The 16479-nt window shown below is 35.6% G+C and overlaps 1 protein-coding gene across 5 annotated transcripts in view; it reads right to left on the bottom strand.

Moving 5' to 3' along the window:
* Positions 1 to 16479, bottom strand: part of LOC108498640 (mitogen-activated protein kinase kinase kinase MLK4) — a 49518-nt gene that overhangs the window by 6993 nt on the left and 26046 nt on the right. For 2 of the 5 annotated variants that reach the window (XR_001875251.1, XR_001875252.1), the window contains exons 5-11: positions 12636 to 12876; positions 10654 to 10776; positions 7981 to 8121; positions 7296 to 7446; positions 6155 to 6249; positions 4043 to 4828; positions 925 to 3515 (exon numbers count right to left, since the gene is read on the bottom strand). Coding sequence is in view for 3 of the 5 variants with exons in the window: in XM_017817584.1 (XP_017673073.1) it covers positions 3091 to 3515; positions 4043 to 4828; positions 6155 to 6249; positions 7296 to 7446; positions 7981 to 8121; positions 10654 to 10776; positions 12636 to 12876 (1962 nt within the window). In the remaining 2 variants the exon portion in view is untranslated. Of the gene's footprint in view, positions 1 to 4; positions 3516 to 4042; positions 4829 to 6154; positions 6250 to 7295; positions 7447 to 7980; positions 8122 to 10653; positions 10777 to 12635; positions 12877 to 16479 lie in introns of those variants that run through there. The other 3 variants (XM_017817584.1, XM_017817585.1, XM_017817586.1) reach the window with 3 other exon arrangements.

Raw genomic sequence — 16479 nt, 5'->3', positions numbered from 1 at the left:
TCACATGAAAGAAAAAACAAGTTTATGCCATATGCTTCAGCTCACATCAAGTGCAAGAAATTACGGGAATGTTCATGTTACTGTAATGGATAATTAATCTTAGAGTAACAATTACATTATAATGTTCCAAGAACAGGCTGGCCAGAGTTTATAGCTCCTGGTTATTCACCAGAGAACTCCTTTGTATGTGTTAAGAAAGCATTAAAATATATTTTTCAAGAAAACTCAGGTCACTTTGCAATACAGTAGCTACAAAACATTTATTTTTTAAATAAAAACATTTAAATCATCAGGTTTTGTAAAACAGAATATCAAGTGTTTATCTTAATCTTTGTAGTGTAAGCACCTTGAGTTTTATGCTAAAACAATCAACATAAATTATTATTTGGTCAGGCTATTAACCTACGTCGAAATAAATATCCTTTTAACCAAGACAGTTCACTTAATGCATACCAGATTCCGATAACTTTACAGAAAGTTTCTCTGGTGACAAGTGAAATACAGACTGTGCTACCATGATTGAAATAATTTTTTTCTTTTTGTCTTTTTAATTACAGTGAAGACTGGCCTATAATTTTAAACTATAAAAAGCAATTATAAAGCACTACAGACTATAGCTTAAAAGAATTGCATCACATCAGAGAAATATTTGAGATGGCTTACCTAAACTGTCTCAGAACAACAGGTGGAATACAAACTTTTAAAAACTTTACTTAGAACGCACTGGGCTGGCCATATCACATGTCCCAATCTTCCCAATCTTATGGGAAATTATCCACTGAACAGGAATAGAAATCATCGTTTAATTGCAAGACAGATAAGCCACTAATAAGTGAAAACGATATAACTCAAAGGGGTTTTTATGCTGATGCTATTGATTACAAAACATGGGGTGCAAAATTCAACACTTAAAATTATACAAACCTTAAAAATACAGAACAGAACTTAACAGAAGTTTACAAGTCAAAATACTTCAGCACCTGAGATTTTCCTGTAGAAAGCCAAACAAAGATACTTTCTTCAGAAACATGTAATACAATCAGCTCATTTTCTCTCAGTATTACACAGGAATAATTGATCAAGCAAGAGTTGAAATATACATAATGTTCCAAATTTCTAATTAAGCCTTGACAGTATATCTGCTATCAAGCTATACTTTTAAAATCTGATTCACAATTTTATTTTAGAAAAATATTTTGTATTAAAACTGGAATAGACAATCTATGAAAGTGTTCTGGCGAAATTTAAGTTTAAAGGAAAGACAAGAACAGTATGTGACTTGAATCATGTTAACGAAAAACTAAGAATACTGAAACAGAAACAGGTTTGAACAAAATGTAGTAACTTAATAATCTGTCATGCAAGCATTTAGATTTAGAGACAACTAGTGGTTTTGTCTTTACTTTAGGTAAACTAATACTTAAAGAAATCCTTTTCTATTTTCAGTTTCAGAGCCGGAAAGTTGCATTTTCTGCATTCTGCTCTGTGTGATAAAGCCTTCATGATTTTGTTTGTATAACTGTGTGTCATCCTCAAGGCAGACACAATACTGCATACTAGTCTTAGAACACAAAATTTCTTTTTTAATCTCTTGGTTTTGAAGCTTTAAGCAATTGTGTATTCTATTTAACAACTAAGCTCCCATACTGCAGAGCAAAGGAGAAGAAAACATTTCAAACAAAGGTCTTAACAAAACAGTATTCTGATGAGAACATAGTGTTTTAATTGAACATTATCTAATTTTATTTATGAAAACTATTTAAATGTCAAATGATCTGCAAAATTAAAACTTCACATACTGGAAAATGAGGGACTGTTCCTTCAGTTCTAAAAATGCTTTCATCAGGGAAAGGATACTATACATTTGGTTTTATTTAATCATTCACTTAGTGATACTATAAAAAATTAAACTACCAGTGTTATCAAGGCTAAAAGTTCCTCCCCCCACAATTAACTACTTGGAATTCTCTGGAACCTTTCTATCACTGAAAACCAGTCAAGCACATCTGTTTTTGTCCTTTGATTCCTAAATGAGTAAGCAGGCACTCAGTAGTACCTTAGGAAGAAAAGCTACAGAGATTATACTGAAAGATTTCATAATAAATTATAGCAGTTTTAAAATTAAGTGCAATAAAATGCACCATTGGCTCACTTAAAACCAATTATTCTTAAAACCCACCATCTTTCTTTAATACAAGGTGCAGCAGAGTCTAAAAAACAAGAAGGTGGGAAAACCCCTCCACCACAAACAAAAAATTCAAACCCAAGAATATTGCTTTCAGTGCAAACACTGTAGTCTTCAAAAGGTTAAGAGTACAAATATTTACGTTCCAGTGTATCCTTACCTACAAGGAATGTTGTTTCACATTACAAAGTATGTCAAATACCTTTACTCCAATCACAATACTAAAGTTTACTCTCTCAAATCGATATGACGGCTGAAACCGAAATGTTTATATAAGCAGTGTAACTTTCTGGAGAAACTAATGAACATAGTTGAAAGTTTTCCCAAAAACCAAGGGCAAAGACTGCAAATTCAGCTGCTGGTCCTCAACCAATTTCAGTATCAAATACCAACATGAAACCACCTCCCTAATGCGCAGTGAACAGAGCCTCCTGTACCAGCACCTTAAATCCGCTGTACCCCTCCCTAAATCTACAGGCCACAGAGGCAAGCTGCAGACAACCACTTCTTAGGTGAAACTCTTCTTCACAGAAGAGTTGGCTTTATGTCATTTGTTTTTTCCATGTGCAAGACTTAAAATTCTAGCAAAACTTCTCAAACCTAAAGAAAACTTCTGTCACACTGCAGAGGGAGGTGGGCATGTTATTTTAGTTACTCAAAATAGACTTATGAAGTTCACCTAGAACACTCCTTTCGCAGCACTGTGCTTTTAGAGTAACTAGGTGGGATTCCAAGGAACATTTGAAAAAGGCACCTACTACACTTACTTAATTAGATGCCCCTTTTAATAATTTTGGTACTATTTGTCACAGTACATCAGAAAACAGCAGCACAAAGCGTTACACAGACAGGAATTTCATATTTGTTCCCCTTTAAGAAGCAAACATTTTTAAAATGAAAGGCACTCATGACAGAAACTCTCTCTCCAGTTCATATATAGATGGCCGACAAGTTTTGCTCTTCATTCTACATAAAGGCACAGTACAGTCTCTGTTTTGACCTTCCACATCAATATCAAGTAATGAGGGCATGTGACAGTTAGTTCTTTCCTCCGTATCTGGCAAGAAGTTAACATCTGGATCTACATTGCCCTCTAAACATTCAGAGTCTTTAGAGTTTGGTTTAATAATACGTGGAATAATCTGCCAGGGATCGATTTTACTTCTTAGAGAAGAAGGTCGAGGCCTTGATACAATATTGACAACACTTTGCTTTTCAGTTGGAACACCACTGTGATTGTTTCTTTGTTGCAGAGACGGAGAGTGTAGAGCTCCAGTACCTGACAGAACTGGTAGTCTGGAGACATCATTGGTTGAAGCAACTCCATTAGCTAGGGGAAAGAAAGTATAAAAATAAAAATGCCAATTTAAACTATGTGACTACTCGGATTCTTTGCCATTTGTAAAACTGGGTTGTCATAAACACTAGTAGCTTTTTTCTCCCCAACAGAAAAGTTAAGATGCTTGTACATTTTTGGGAAATCTCCTAGGACAAGACCAGCAGCGCTCAAGTAACATGTTTGCATCTATGCTCTCTGCTACTGGTCATCACAATTTTTTTTTTATTGCTACAAAAGAGACGTACAGAGAAAGCATTAGCTACTCAGCCACTGGCTGGACATTAATACTGGAATAAAGCCCCATGAATTCAGCCAGTTATTATGAGGAATTACACGTACAGAGAGTACCATAAAGGATGTTACATTTAAGCCATCACAGAACACCAGTATGGAAATTTAGAACTTCTTTTCAAAAACTCATTGATCATGAACTTAGTCAGATTTAAAGACTTTATTTTGGGCTTAAATTTTTATCAACAGCTTGACTTAAGGATTCATGGAAGTTCTTAATTACGCACCTGTGGTCTGAAAACGGTTCCCATCTGATAAGGTTCGTCTGTGACCCAACACACTTAACTTTGTGGAGGAATCTTTTGGCACGTTTTGAGATTCTTGTTTTAGACCAAGATTAAAAGGCTGATTTTTCAGTTGTGTAGAAACTGTGTTGGGAGCCAGCTGTATCCTCTGTTCTCTCTTACTTTCAGAAGTTTGAGATGAAAAGACATCAGTGGAACTACATCGACCACAATCACCAAGCACAGTACTTACAAAAGCATCTTCACTGTCAGACTGAAGTAGGCATTTTGTGGAAATGGAGGGCATAGAGAGAAGATTCACAGTATTTGCAGTTGAATTTAGAGATGGAATACTTGTTTCCTCTTTCTTGGACTGCAGTCGTGTAGGGCTGGCACTCCTGCGAAATTTTGAAGCACGCTGAAATATTCCATCACGCTTCTTCTTCTCATCTTTAGGCAAGAGTTCATCTGGACCCTGCGATTTGTTCAGCTCTCTGATATCTAAGCCCAGGGCAACAGATGCAAGGAGGACAGCACACCCATACAGCACTGAATCAGTCTTCTTTTTGTGCAGTGTCCTGCTCAGACTGTTTGTAGGTGTCATTTGAGGAGTACTATTTGTAGAACTAGCAGAGGTTCCTTCTTCAAAGCTCTCATGTTCTACTGTATTCTCTCCCTGATCGTCTTTCCAAAGAGGTAGATTAATGTAGGCCTGATTGGGCAACTTAATTGGCTTTGGTCTTTTACTGTCCAAAACTTCAGGGATAAGTTTCTTATCAGTACAGACACCTGTAAAACATCACAGTAACCTTTAAGATTGCAATTCACCTCTTTTAGTATTGCACGTTTGCATATGTGCATCATTATTGCCTTTAAGTTGCACAAGTATTAATCTTGAGGGATACTGTACAGCTCAGACTCACATTGTGAGATTCAGAAATACATCCTATGCCTAAACTACTTCGTGTTTGCAACGCTTTGGTAGTGTTTTTCCAGTAACACAGAAAATATTTCTGCGTATGGATTACAGAGAATTATTTTACTATACATGAACTGCCAGGTAAGATCTAGAATACATTCTTTACAGCACTTTCAATTAAGCTGCATTCCAAAACCCAGTGTGTTACTAGAAATTTTTCCAATTAATTCATTAGGTCTTGTGGTCCAGAGTAAAATGTATACCAAAATATTTGAAATTCAAATATATAAACTTTGTATGAGGGAGTTTAGTAGTAAGCTAATAAATCTATAAAATTACTATTTGTGAAGGCTTAATTTATACTCCTCTACCAGTATACAGGAAGATGAAAATGTGTTTTTCCAGTGGTGTCCAAGCAGCTTACCATTTTCTCTTCCTGGCATAAATCCAGCTGCTGGTATGGACACCAAGTTATATCACAGGTTTTTCCCCTGACACTGGTAACTTAATTTTCTCAGATAAGAGAATCTGTAGCATAGGAAGTACGTGTAAATTTGAAAATTATTATGAATATTGTATAGCCACAGCACATTATAGCAATGGACATAAAAAGCAACATGCAGCTATTATGTTCCTGATACTAAGAAGCTTAAGTATGTTTTTCCTTCTGATTTTACCTGTAAATAGCCAAATGTTGCCTAAACAACTTTAGGATTTGAAATCTATAGATTCTTTCTTGAAAATGTAGAGAACAGGTCTCATTCAAAAAAAGAGGGAACTAATATCACGGAATACATCACAGCTAACAGGTTTTTAAAGAACTACGCATTTTTTCAACTACTATGCAGAGCCCACTAAGAATATCATTATTGATCATTTAAATTTCAAGACAATTACTGATTTAGATTCTTTTAAAAAGAAATGAGGAAGTGATGACTGCAGACCTCATAATACAGATCAGCCTGCAACTCAAAAACGTGGAAAAAAATCTCTATGTGGTACTGCTCACAGACAATGTATTTTCTTAGCTATCAATGATGGAAATATAAAGATGCTAACACTTGCAATTTTTATAGATCTACTCTTCTAATAATCTCCATAATCCTTGAGGAGTTCAAGCAATACAGTTTATAAAACTAGAGGTAAAGTTTATGCCATTATATAGCAACTTTAACTTTTTCAAAGATAGGTCTTACCTTGGTCCACAAAGAGTGAAGCTAAGGGAACACCCTTCTGATTTTTCATTAAAATGGTTGACCAAGGATTGCTGCCATCTGAAAGGGGTCTTACTCTGCAATAACAATAGTTATTTTGACATTAGAGAAGATACCATGCTTACATATACTTCGTGAGAGAATTACTCTTTCTTTTCAAACTATAAACATGTAGGACCTCACTTGAAAACAGTAAAGCTTTCCAGAGATAAAAAGGAAGTATGTAGTAGCATAGATTCATATGATTATAAATGCATACATGCTTTATGTGAGATATTCCTTACATGATGAAAATTGCATGCCTAAAAAGAAAGGCAATGAAAACTGGGCCTTGACTACCTATTGAACAATGCAAGTTGGAGAAAACCTGGACAAGAGTTTCATTGTGTCAAAGAAATGATGTGAATATTGGAAGTTTATTAAACATAGTGACTTTAAAGCAAACAAAAATATTATAAAGCCAGTTTCAATAGATGGTCTGGAACCAACTCCTGACACAAGTAAATGAGTGGATGTCCTTGCCAAGAAAAAAAAAAGGCATTATTTATAATTGTATATACTAGAAGAAATAAGGAAAAGGATTTCTTACTTCAGGAAAGCTGCTCATCTGTAGTTTTGAGCCATTGGAAAAAATAATCTGAGAGTAAAGGTGTTCAACTGATTTTCAGAGCCCTTTCACCCTCTTTTTGTCAGCATAAATGATGCTGCCTGTGTGAATTGTCCCTTACATATGCCAAGTCAGTCAGTCATATTTAATCATATTGAAAGGGCCCACTGGGGGCCATGCTTGCAGTTCCTCAAGTTAATGTGAGGAAGGGAGAGAGACAGGCCATGAATGTCAGGTATGCATTAGTAGCCCAGCATCTCAGAATCTTCCAAGTCTCAAAACACAGAGACAAAGGGTAATAGATAAGAGTCACTAAAATTTTAAGATAAGTAGGCATTTTATCTTCAAGTCTAAGTGGGGGAGCTCCTCATTATTAATGTCGTTTCTAAATTAATAGGTAAGAGTTTTTGCTGTAACCAGAGAATGCAGAACTTTTCACACTCACTACCTATGCCAGTGATTCAGTTACCAAGAATGTTTCAGTATGATCAAACAAACAAAATGTAGTAGACATACTTGTCCTTACAATCTGCACGATCCTTTGTTTGAACTGAACTTGGTCCCCATGTACAACCTTTCTTTTTAAAACTTCTCTTCACATCTTCAAACTCTTCTTGGTGATAAGTTGTGCTCCTTCCCCAAGTTCTGTTGCTTTCATCTGAAGTTACTAGAGATTGGATTTAAAAACACAAACAAAGCCCACACACATAAATAATATTTCTAAAATCAAAATATTGTGACAGAACTGAATATTTTCTCCACTGCAAAACCATTTTGGCACAGTAACAGACAAAGGAGTAGAAAAAAAAAAAAAGGGATTTTCTTCTTATACAAAAACCACCACACAAACTGCACTGATCCAAAAAGATGAGCAAGCAAGAAAAGTAATTTATGAGCTGACAAGAGACCCAGATTAAAGATAAAGCAGCAAAGCAATCATATTTTCCATGCTTCCTTTAACTGAGAACCTTATATTTAGATAATTCAGACGAGTGAGTTAGACTGAGCACTTAAATTACAACGAAGAAAACGTATACTGTGGAACAACTGGTATCGAGTGATACGGAATATTCCAATTCTGACCATGATTAACATTTTATTTCTCACTACACCAAAACAAATTATACTTTTAAAATGTCTAACCTCCATTAAATGCTTAGTCTGTCACTGTCTCAACTGATAAATTAAACAGAACCAGCACCTTTAAAACATAATGAAATCTTGCCTTTTTTCACAACCCCACTGGGAAGTTCATATTCACTTGTGATATCTACATCTTGCTGGTACACATATACACTGTTTCTTCGGCCATTAGCTGTGTTTGTATCTGTTTTGGGAATCACTGAGGAAAAATTAAGAGAACTTAGTAGAGATCTTAGTCAAGTTGATTTCAGAAACGGAACTGTTTCCCTCATATTTTTATCTTTGGGTCGTAAAGCCTGGATCTATAAAGGCATTAAGCATTCTTCTGATGGTGGGGTTTTACTGTAGGGTTTAAAGGATTCTCTTCCTAGGACCAGACCTGGGAAAGTAGATTTTCACATAGGACTGACTAACTGAAGCAGTAGCTTGCTATCAACCCGGTGTGCTTACAGCCCTGATGGAGAGACCTAAGACAAAAAGAATGTAGCCAGTTAAAATAGCATGATAAATGAGATGGCAGTCACATGTCCATGGTTCTGCCACTCCTTCACTGCACAGCATTCTCTTTCTTCCTCACTGTACACTTCTCACTAGCACAGCTTACCCTACTGTAGCACAGCACTACACTTGCCTTCTTTACACTCCCATTTTCAACCACATTCCAGGACCTATGAAATATATATGTTAGTGGTTTTCCTCCTCTCTTCAAAACTCCTTTCCAAATCAGCAGAACTTGTTTTAATAACAAATTAACTAGATTTGTTTTTTAACTTAAAGAACTTCTTGATTTGAAAGCTAACTCATGACAAAGTGAAGCAGTCAAGTAACAAAGTTGTTATATATGCCTGTTCAAATCACCTGTATTTGAACAAGCCATCTTGAAACAAAGACACTTTGAAGTTAAATCAAGATAAAACATTATTGTGGGAAAGAGAATTTATTTTGCACAGGTGCAAATGGGTGTGGAAGCTAAATTGTTTCAGCTAGATACTCCTGAGAGATCTGATAAGCTTTCAGGAAAAACCTAGGGATCCAAACTCAGAAGCAGACATGAGCTTCTGTTAAAGGAGAGCCTTTATGTTGTCCAGTATATTCAAGTCCTATAAATACAAATGCCTGCTCAAATAAAAAAAAAAATCCCCAGTGACACTTAGCACACATGCAAGTAGTGGCATTGCTATAGCTTACACAAGGCTATGCATTAAAAAAAAAACAACAAAAAAACCAAAACCAAAAACCAAAGAAAAAAAACACCAAAGAAAACTCAAGAATCATGCCAATACCTGACACTTTCTTCATTTCCAAGCATTTCCTTGCAGAGCAAGAAGAATCAAAGATAAAATGAGACAGTCTAGTTTATACATAATTATGACATTTTACTAACAAAAGCCTTTCTTATCTTTCTGTAATAAATAAACAAGCAACCAGAAAAATCCATTACACTGTTTGAGGCCATGAAACCATTGACAACACAGATACCGTGTCAGCTAACTTCTGAAAAAGACTTTACTTAATTTGCCTTCCATCTCAAATTTTCATTAAGAAAAGCAAGACAGGGTTTGTCCACCTCTCTCCCTCATCCACAACATATGGGTATTAATGGTCTAAGCCCAATGAACTGTATCTGTTATAGTTCAAACAAATAAGGAAGTTACTGCCAGATATCACTTCTCCCCTTTAGACATTAATAACCAAAAGGATTTCATAAGGCAGAGGTGTTTCATAGGAGATGACAGATCTGATTTCTATCCAAACTTTAAACAGTTTCAGGCCGGTTTAAAAATCAATCAATCAATCAATCAATCTTTAAAGTAGTTACAGAACAGTATGTAGAAAAAAAATCCTCATGCATTCTGATTTTCCCTTCTCCTTATTTACATTTGACAAAGCCAGATTCTGAAGTAATTTCCCTCACAGGTGACTACATCTGCAAGAGAAGAGGGCCACCATCCACAAGCAATCAGCTGGAACGGGTTCCACTGATTTCATAAAGACAGGGAAGCTCAAGGCATTCCTTGCTGAATACAGATAATTAGACAATCTACTTTGCACAAGAGATCAGACAGCACAAATGCAAGCAGTGAATCCCATAGGAACTGTTTTCTGTCTCTACCTCTGTCATTCCCAAATATATATACACGCTTCACTATAACAATATTATCAGTTTTCTTCCATATTCGTGGTACATGAGCATGAACATACCTTCCCTTCTGTCAACAGTATACATAATAATGGAGACCTACAAATATACCCACAATTTTATTTTTGTTTTCAAAAAACCTAAAGCAAGATTTCTTCTGTTTTTGTACCTGCTTAAAGCTTGCTTCTCTTTCGACATAAAGTTAGGTTATTCCTTTACTCTCTGAACCTTTCTTTTCCTTTATCGACTCCAATACCTAATAAAAAACTTCTTTCCCATTTTACCTGGGTTCTAAATATGATGCTTTGCCTTTTGTCATAAATTTATGTCATTGTTTTATCCCAGTAGTTTACAAATTAGTTCCTGAAGTAATTAAGATATGATTTGAAGCATTCACAATCATTTAGAATTACCGAAAATTATTTAGCATTTTAACAAGATCATCCTTCCTTTCAAAGAAGTTACAATTCTTAGAACAAATTAAGGGATGTGGAANATCAGACAGAAATCTGCCTGGAATCTGATACTACTACCAGCATTTCAGTAAGTATATGGAACATTCTCTATTAGATCAAATGAGTGGAGACTTACATTGTATAGCTCGAAGACGAGGAATTATTGTGGGGCTACTTGATGGACTAGAGCTGTTACTGTTGAAACTCCTCCTCTTATCCAGATTGGGGGATGCCTGCACTGTTATTTTGTGCTGGAAATCTGTAAGAGAGTAAACCAAATCAGTTTTAATGTTCTGAATAAAAAACTCTCCAGAAGAATAAAGCAAAGTTATATAATAAAGTAGACTTGACCATATAAGAGATATTCATATTAAAATCACTGAAAAACTCTAACTCTTATTGTAACAATTTAGATATTGAGTCAAACAGGCAGCATTTCACACCTTTATGTGATAAGTTTGCAATAACATCAACAAAAGCAAGTAGGTCCAAGAGGACCCAATCTGAGACACATCTACACCACAAGCAGTTATTCATTCCTGTTGGCTGTCACAAGGGGAAAGAAAAATCTCAGTATTTCATCTCAAATCAATCAATATTCAGGGCAATTAGATTAGCCTTATTTTTTTAACATGTAATTCATATACACCATAAAAAAAAGCCTTAACAAAGAAATCTCATCTATTCACCTGTCAGAAAAACATGACAGCAAACTACAGAATTACAGATATTTATAGCAAAGTAGTAAAAACACCCAACTAACAAATATTGATGAGTAGGAAAAAATTTGTGAAATGAAATTTGACAATATGCCCCTCTCCAATCCCCATCATCAGTGCAATTATAGTGTACACTATTCTTACAATAGAACTGTCTCGAGGAAAAGTTCATCTGAATGTTCTTGATAACAAGTAGCTAAGTGGTATTCTGAATGAAACTGTTCATTTTAGCACTTTTTGAAATTAAATATAAGCAGAACTGGGAACAAAGGACCAAGTATTTAGTTAAAGCTTGTGATCGAGCACAAACCTATTTAATGTTTGTCTCTGAGACTGTAGGGTGATTTTTATCTTATTTGCTCTTATTTTTAAAGTAAGGAAGAATAAATTTATTTCACTTGTGCTGAAATAGTACTCTAAATGTACTTACTGCCCTCTTTGTCTCTTTCCACCTACCAGACAGCTATGATTTGGTCAGACATGTGTTAGCACAGCATGAAGTTCTCACCGCATTTGTAATAAACTGACAGACTTGACCTGGAAGCCACTGAAAGCCCATCAACACCAGGATGCTGGTACCACTAATGAAGGCTTTCCAATCATTGGTGAAACCTTGAATTTGCATAGTGCTATTTTGTGGCAATGTTAAAATGGCACCACTAAACCAGCACCACTAAACTAAAAGAACTAAAAGAACAAAACTAAAAGGACCTAACTTGCTACAAACATGTCTCCTTTGCAAAAGGGACATTGTAATGCATTCATGGGTGGAATAAAATGCTCTAACATTCAAATTATACCATATTTGTATTCTGAAATAATTTTCTGCTGCTATCAGAGTGTTTTCTTGCAAGAAATGAGGCACTGAAGATTGTAACTGGTGTGTCATATTTGTGACTGCAATAAACATGCAATTTGAACATACTGCACCTGTACCCCCAGCCTTTACAAAATACTGTTTTTCTGCTCAGTATTTCCAAGTTAGGGCAAACAGCACTAATATTTGATCATGTTAGAAAGTTCTGGCACATATTAAAGAGGTACTTTTCTGTCTGCACAGACACAATGATAACGAAAAGCAAAACTTTGAAACAGTCTTAAATCATGTAACTCCCATGCTAGTAACCTTTCTCTCCAGATACGTTGGACTATTAGCTGAATCAGGTGAAAGCTTCTTCCAGCTAAAATGAGGACTACTCCATGAGAATATGATATGTGAAAGTTGTTTCCTTGGGGAGAGGGAGCTATACAATTCTTACCAAATCTTTTTATGTATTTATGGTAGAAGGACCTGGCAACAAATTAAAATAGTAGCCAGCATTGAAAACGTGAACCATGGAACTGAAGCCCACATATTTAATTGTTACATGTATTGCGAACTCTAAGAAAAATGGCAAACCTGAAGGCAAACTAATTCTGTGTCCATCTTTAAGTTTCAACCGGCTTCTTTTAAACTTCCCCTTCCTCTTCTTTACATTTGGCTTCTCTTGATTTAACTGGAATATCATGATATTCAGCTCACGCTCCAGTACATCGATCTCACGTTCTGCTAACTGTTGCTCACGGCGCTTCAATAATTCTTCTTGAGATTTTTGCTGAAGAGCTGCTCTTGTCAACTCCTCTTCTCGTGATCGAAGCTCCTGAAGGTAAGATCCACAAAGTGAAACTAAGTAATAATATGGAGGGAATAATAAAGGATATATAAAGTGCACAGTAGGTTTTATTTCCTGTTTTATTTTCATGATGCACTATACACATGTAACATGCACATACGACCTTCTGATAGTCCTCCATTCTGAATAAGCCAAGATTCTGTATTCAGAATCAAGCATTATACAGATTTCCTTATAACTTGAGTCACTTTACTTAAGGCAGATAAGCAGTGGCAATGTGGACAGCACATGCAATCAAAGATTATCAGTTTACAGCCAAGCAGAAAATTTTCTCCAAGTATTTCACATCAGAAACTATTGCATAGCATGAGGGCTGCTCCTAGATAGCTTCTATGCATTAACATAAAGCCAATGACCTGACAAATACACAAATTATTGCCTTTATCTTAAATTCTCTAACCTTTCCTGTTTTTCAGCCATGTATTAAGTAGCACTTTTCTATCTAGAACAGCAATCAGTATTACACTGAATGAGGATTAGTGTAATAGGATAAACTAAGTCATAAGACAGAAGACAGCTGTTTCTTAATTAAAATCCAGCAGGTATCTGTGACATCAAACAGCTACTAACCACTGAATTGCAACACAGACTCCCCAACCATCACACTCAAAATAGTTGTTCTTCTCTTTTCATTCTTTTTTTTTTTTTTGAAAAAGAAATGCTTTAGTAAGGAAGCTAGTTAATTTTTCAGGTTAAGTGAACACCCAAAGCCAAACAGCTGTAAACCTACCATCGTAAAATTATCTTATTCTTCAGTTTCCAAAATCTGTTAAAATACATTTGAAATTAAAGATCTTCCTAATTTTAGACCTTCCTTCACAGTACAGGGCAGGAAGCAGACTTACCCAGAAGTCTTGTACTCAGTATTGCCAATAATACTGTAGTGAAAGTACTGGAAAAGAAGAACTAAATGTGACTTGTACCCTATGTTTCTCACCACATAAATTTTCCATATGCTTGTGTAAATTCTACCTGTATTTAAACTGAAATTCAAATCAAAATAGAATACCATCATTTAAAATAAAGCTATGCTAAAAGTTCAGGATATCTAAGAATCTTATTTAAATTGAATTAACGCTGTCACTGTACAATTCTATAACTGTGGTGTTGCTTGGGGTTCTTTGTTTGTTTGCCTTTGTTTTGTTTTTATTTCAGAGTAGGCCGCCTACCTCTGCTCCCCAGTGTCCAGCAATGTTGCATGCCAGGAGAACTCCTTATTGCATACTGTGAAAGCAAAAACCCAAACTATTTTCCCTTTTTAACTCCTACTTTGCCTTGAATAAATTAATTCCTGAACTAACTACACTACTTCAGTGTTTTCAAATAAGGGGATGTTCAAATGTTCTTGCCAAAAAGACTATCGATGTCAAAAGACAGGTTGGCACTGAAGCAAACTGGTTCAGTGAGAAGGGTGTTTTTTTTTACTTACAAATATAGCATACATACACTGCTTATGAGGGGTTTAAAATTTAATTGACATGAGTGACAAATTTCACATGGTTTACTAATTTTGAGTGAGCTCGTTTCAACACAATATTTGGGAAAAAAAATTTAACTGACCCACTTAACATAGACTGTTTTGCTACAGGCAATTCTGTCTCTTTGAAATTCAAGGGAATCTGTCTTCATGCCAGCAAGTAAGGCTTTGAGTTGTGTTCCTCTGTTTGGTTTCTTTTTTCTAAAGATATTTAAAAACTTAATTTAGAGACTGCTGCAAATCCTCACTTTCCTCCTCCTCCTGTACAGTCAAAATAGGACAACCTAAAACAAGCATTGAAAGCAGAAGCTAAATGAATTCAAAGTTAGAATAAATGTACTTTAGACTTGAAATAGAGAAGATTTTTATTACTTTATCAGTACAGTAATAAAAGTGCATTAGGAGACACTGTTGATTTTCCATCTTTCACTGTCCTCAAATCCAGGTGCCATAAAACTCAGTAACTAGGCAAAAATTGAGAGTCTGAACTGGAACAGTAGACAGTATAGAAAAAGTGTTTCCTCACTGAGAGATTAAGTATTTACTCTTTTCAAAATAAACTAATTAAAAACACACTTACTGCAATTAGTTATGCAATGTTTCCACACCGCTCTACAATTAAAACACCCATTGTAAGGAAGCTAGAAAAGAATTCTATATTTAAGTTGCTCAAGAACATTTGTCAGAAGAAGATTGTGATCTCTTGGAGTGGGAGTTACCATCACCCATTTGCAGCAAGCCCTTGAGGAAATTCCTCCAGCTACAGAAGTTCCTCTTTTACAGGAGGAATGAGACTCCATGCAGAGGTTTTTTGTTTGTTTTATTATTATTATATAAATATTTGATAGACATTACTTTTCCCCTAGTAGCTGACAGCAAAATTGATACTGTGCCAAATTAAATAAGCCCGCACGCATGAAAACCTTGTGTAAGCCAAAGTTACGTGCTTTCATTCTTAAACAAGTTTACCTAATTAGGGTAGATGCCTCTGGAGATGCACTTACTTTGGCATATAAGAAGTAAATTTCATTTTATCTTTTCCCCTCCCTAATTAAGCTTAACTCACTTCTACACAAAAATATGACTCTCCTCCCAAATCTTTTCACTGGCTTATTTAACCCTAAACTTGATTTAGTCACATTTTCCTTTGATAGGCAATCTCATACTGGACTAATGCCTCCAGAAAAATAAAAAAACAAATAAAAAACCTGAATGAGAATGCCTGTTACAATTGCTCCCAGAGTAAAAAGAGGAAAATGGTTGACTGAGCTGTAGCTGGAGGGGCAGAAAAGAGAGTATGCTCTGTGGCAGGCTGTGGCAAGTGAACACAGTGACCCCACGGCAAGTAAAAAAGGAAGCCTCTACTCTCTGTAGAGGGACTATAACTCATCTGCAAAGGAAGAGATCTGACAGCTACTGAGGCACACAGCCCAGCTCTAGCACACTGTATGCCCAGTGCAGGCAGGACAGAGACTACAGAGACAACACTTACCCAGTTCTGTGAACTGGAATGGAAGAGGGAAATGCAGAGGGTGGAAGAAACAGTAGATAGGAAGTGTGCACAATTATTATTGACAATACTGCAATCTTAAGGGTAATCAATAAATTCTAACACCACATATGCTGATATTACAGTAGATAAGTAACGTCAGGCCCATCACTAGCCAACAGTCCTCAAACAGCCACTTGTGACACTTACGAGTGAAGGACAAAGGGTACAAAGAATGACTCACAAGATGAGAGTTTAGTTCTTGGTTTTGTCAAAGTTAAGCAGCTACATCTTTAATGAAGATTTCTTCACAAGTCACTGCATCTCAATTATTGTCTTCCTTATCTATTACCACTTCATGAAAAATAATAGTAAATATATACTGGGCAATAAGTATACTGCAAAGAAGGAATCTGTTTCTACAGATTCTAGAAGCATTTTTAAGAGGGACTTGAGAGGACACCTGGCCTTTTCCAACTGTTATCTTTATCAAGTGGTCTAAAGGAAAATATAAAACTTAGGGTAATTAAAACCAAGTTAAAGTACGTAAAAGAGAGGGCAAGGAAAATTGACAGTGAGTACTCATTTAGCACAAAGATATCAT

This window comes from Lepidothrix coronata, unplaced genomic scaffold (genome assembly GCF_001604755.1).
Source record: "Lepidothrix coronata isolate B3197 unplaced genomic scaffold, Lepidothrix_coronata-1.0 Scaffold61, whole genome shotgun sequence".
In the NCBI taxonomy this organism is placed as follows: domain Eukaryota; kingdom Metazoa; phylum Chordata; class Aves; order Passeriformes; family Pipridae; genus Lepidothrix; species Lepidothrix coronata.
Note: the sequence above shows the minus strand (reverse complement) of the source record. Positions and strands in the feature narration are given on the sequence as shown.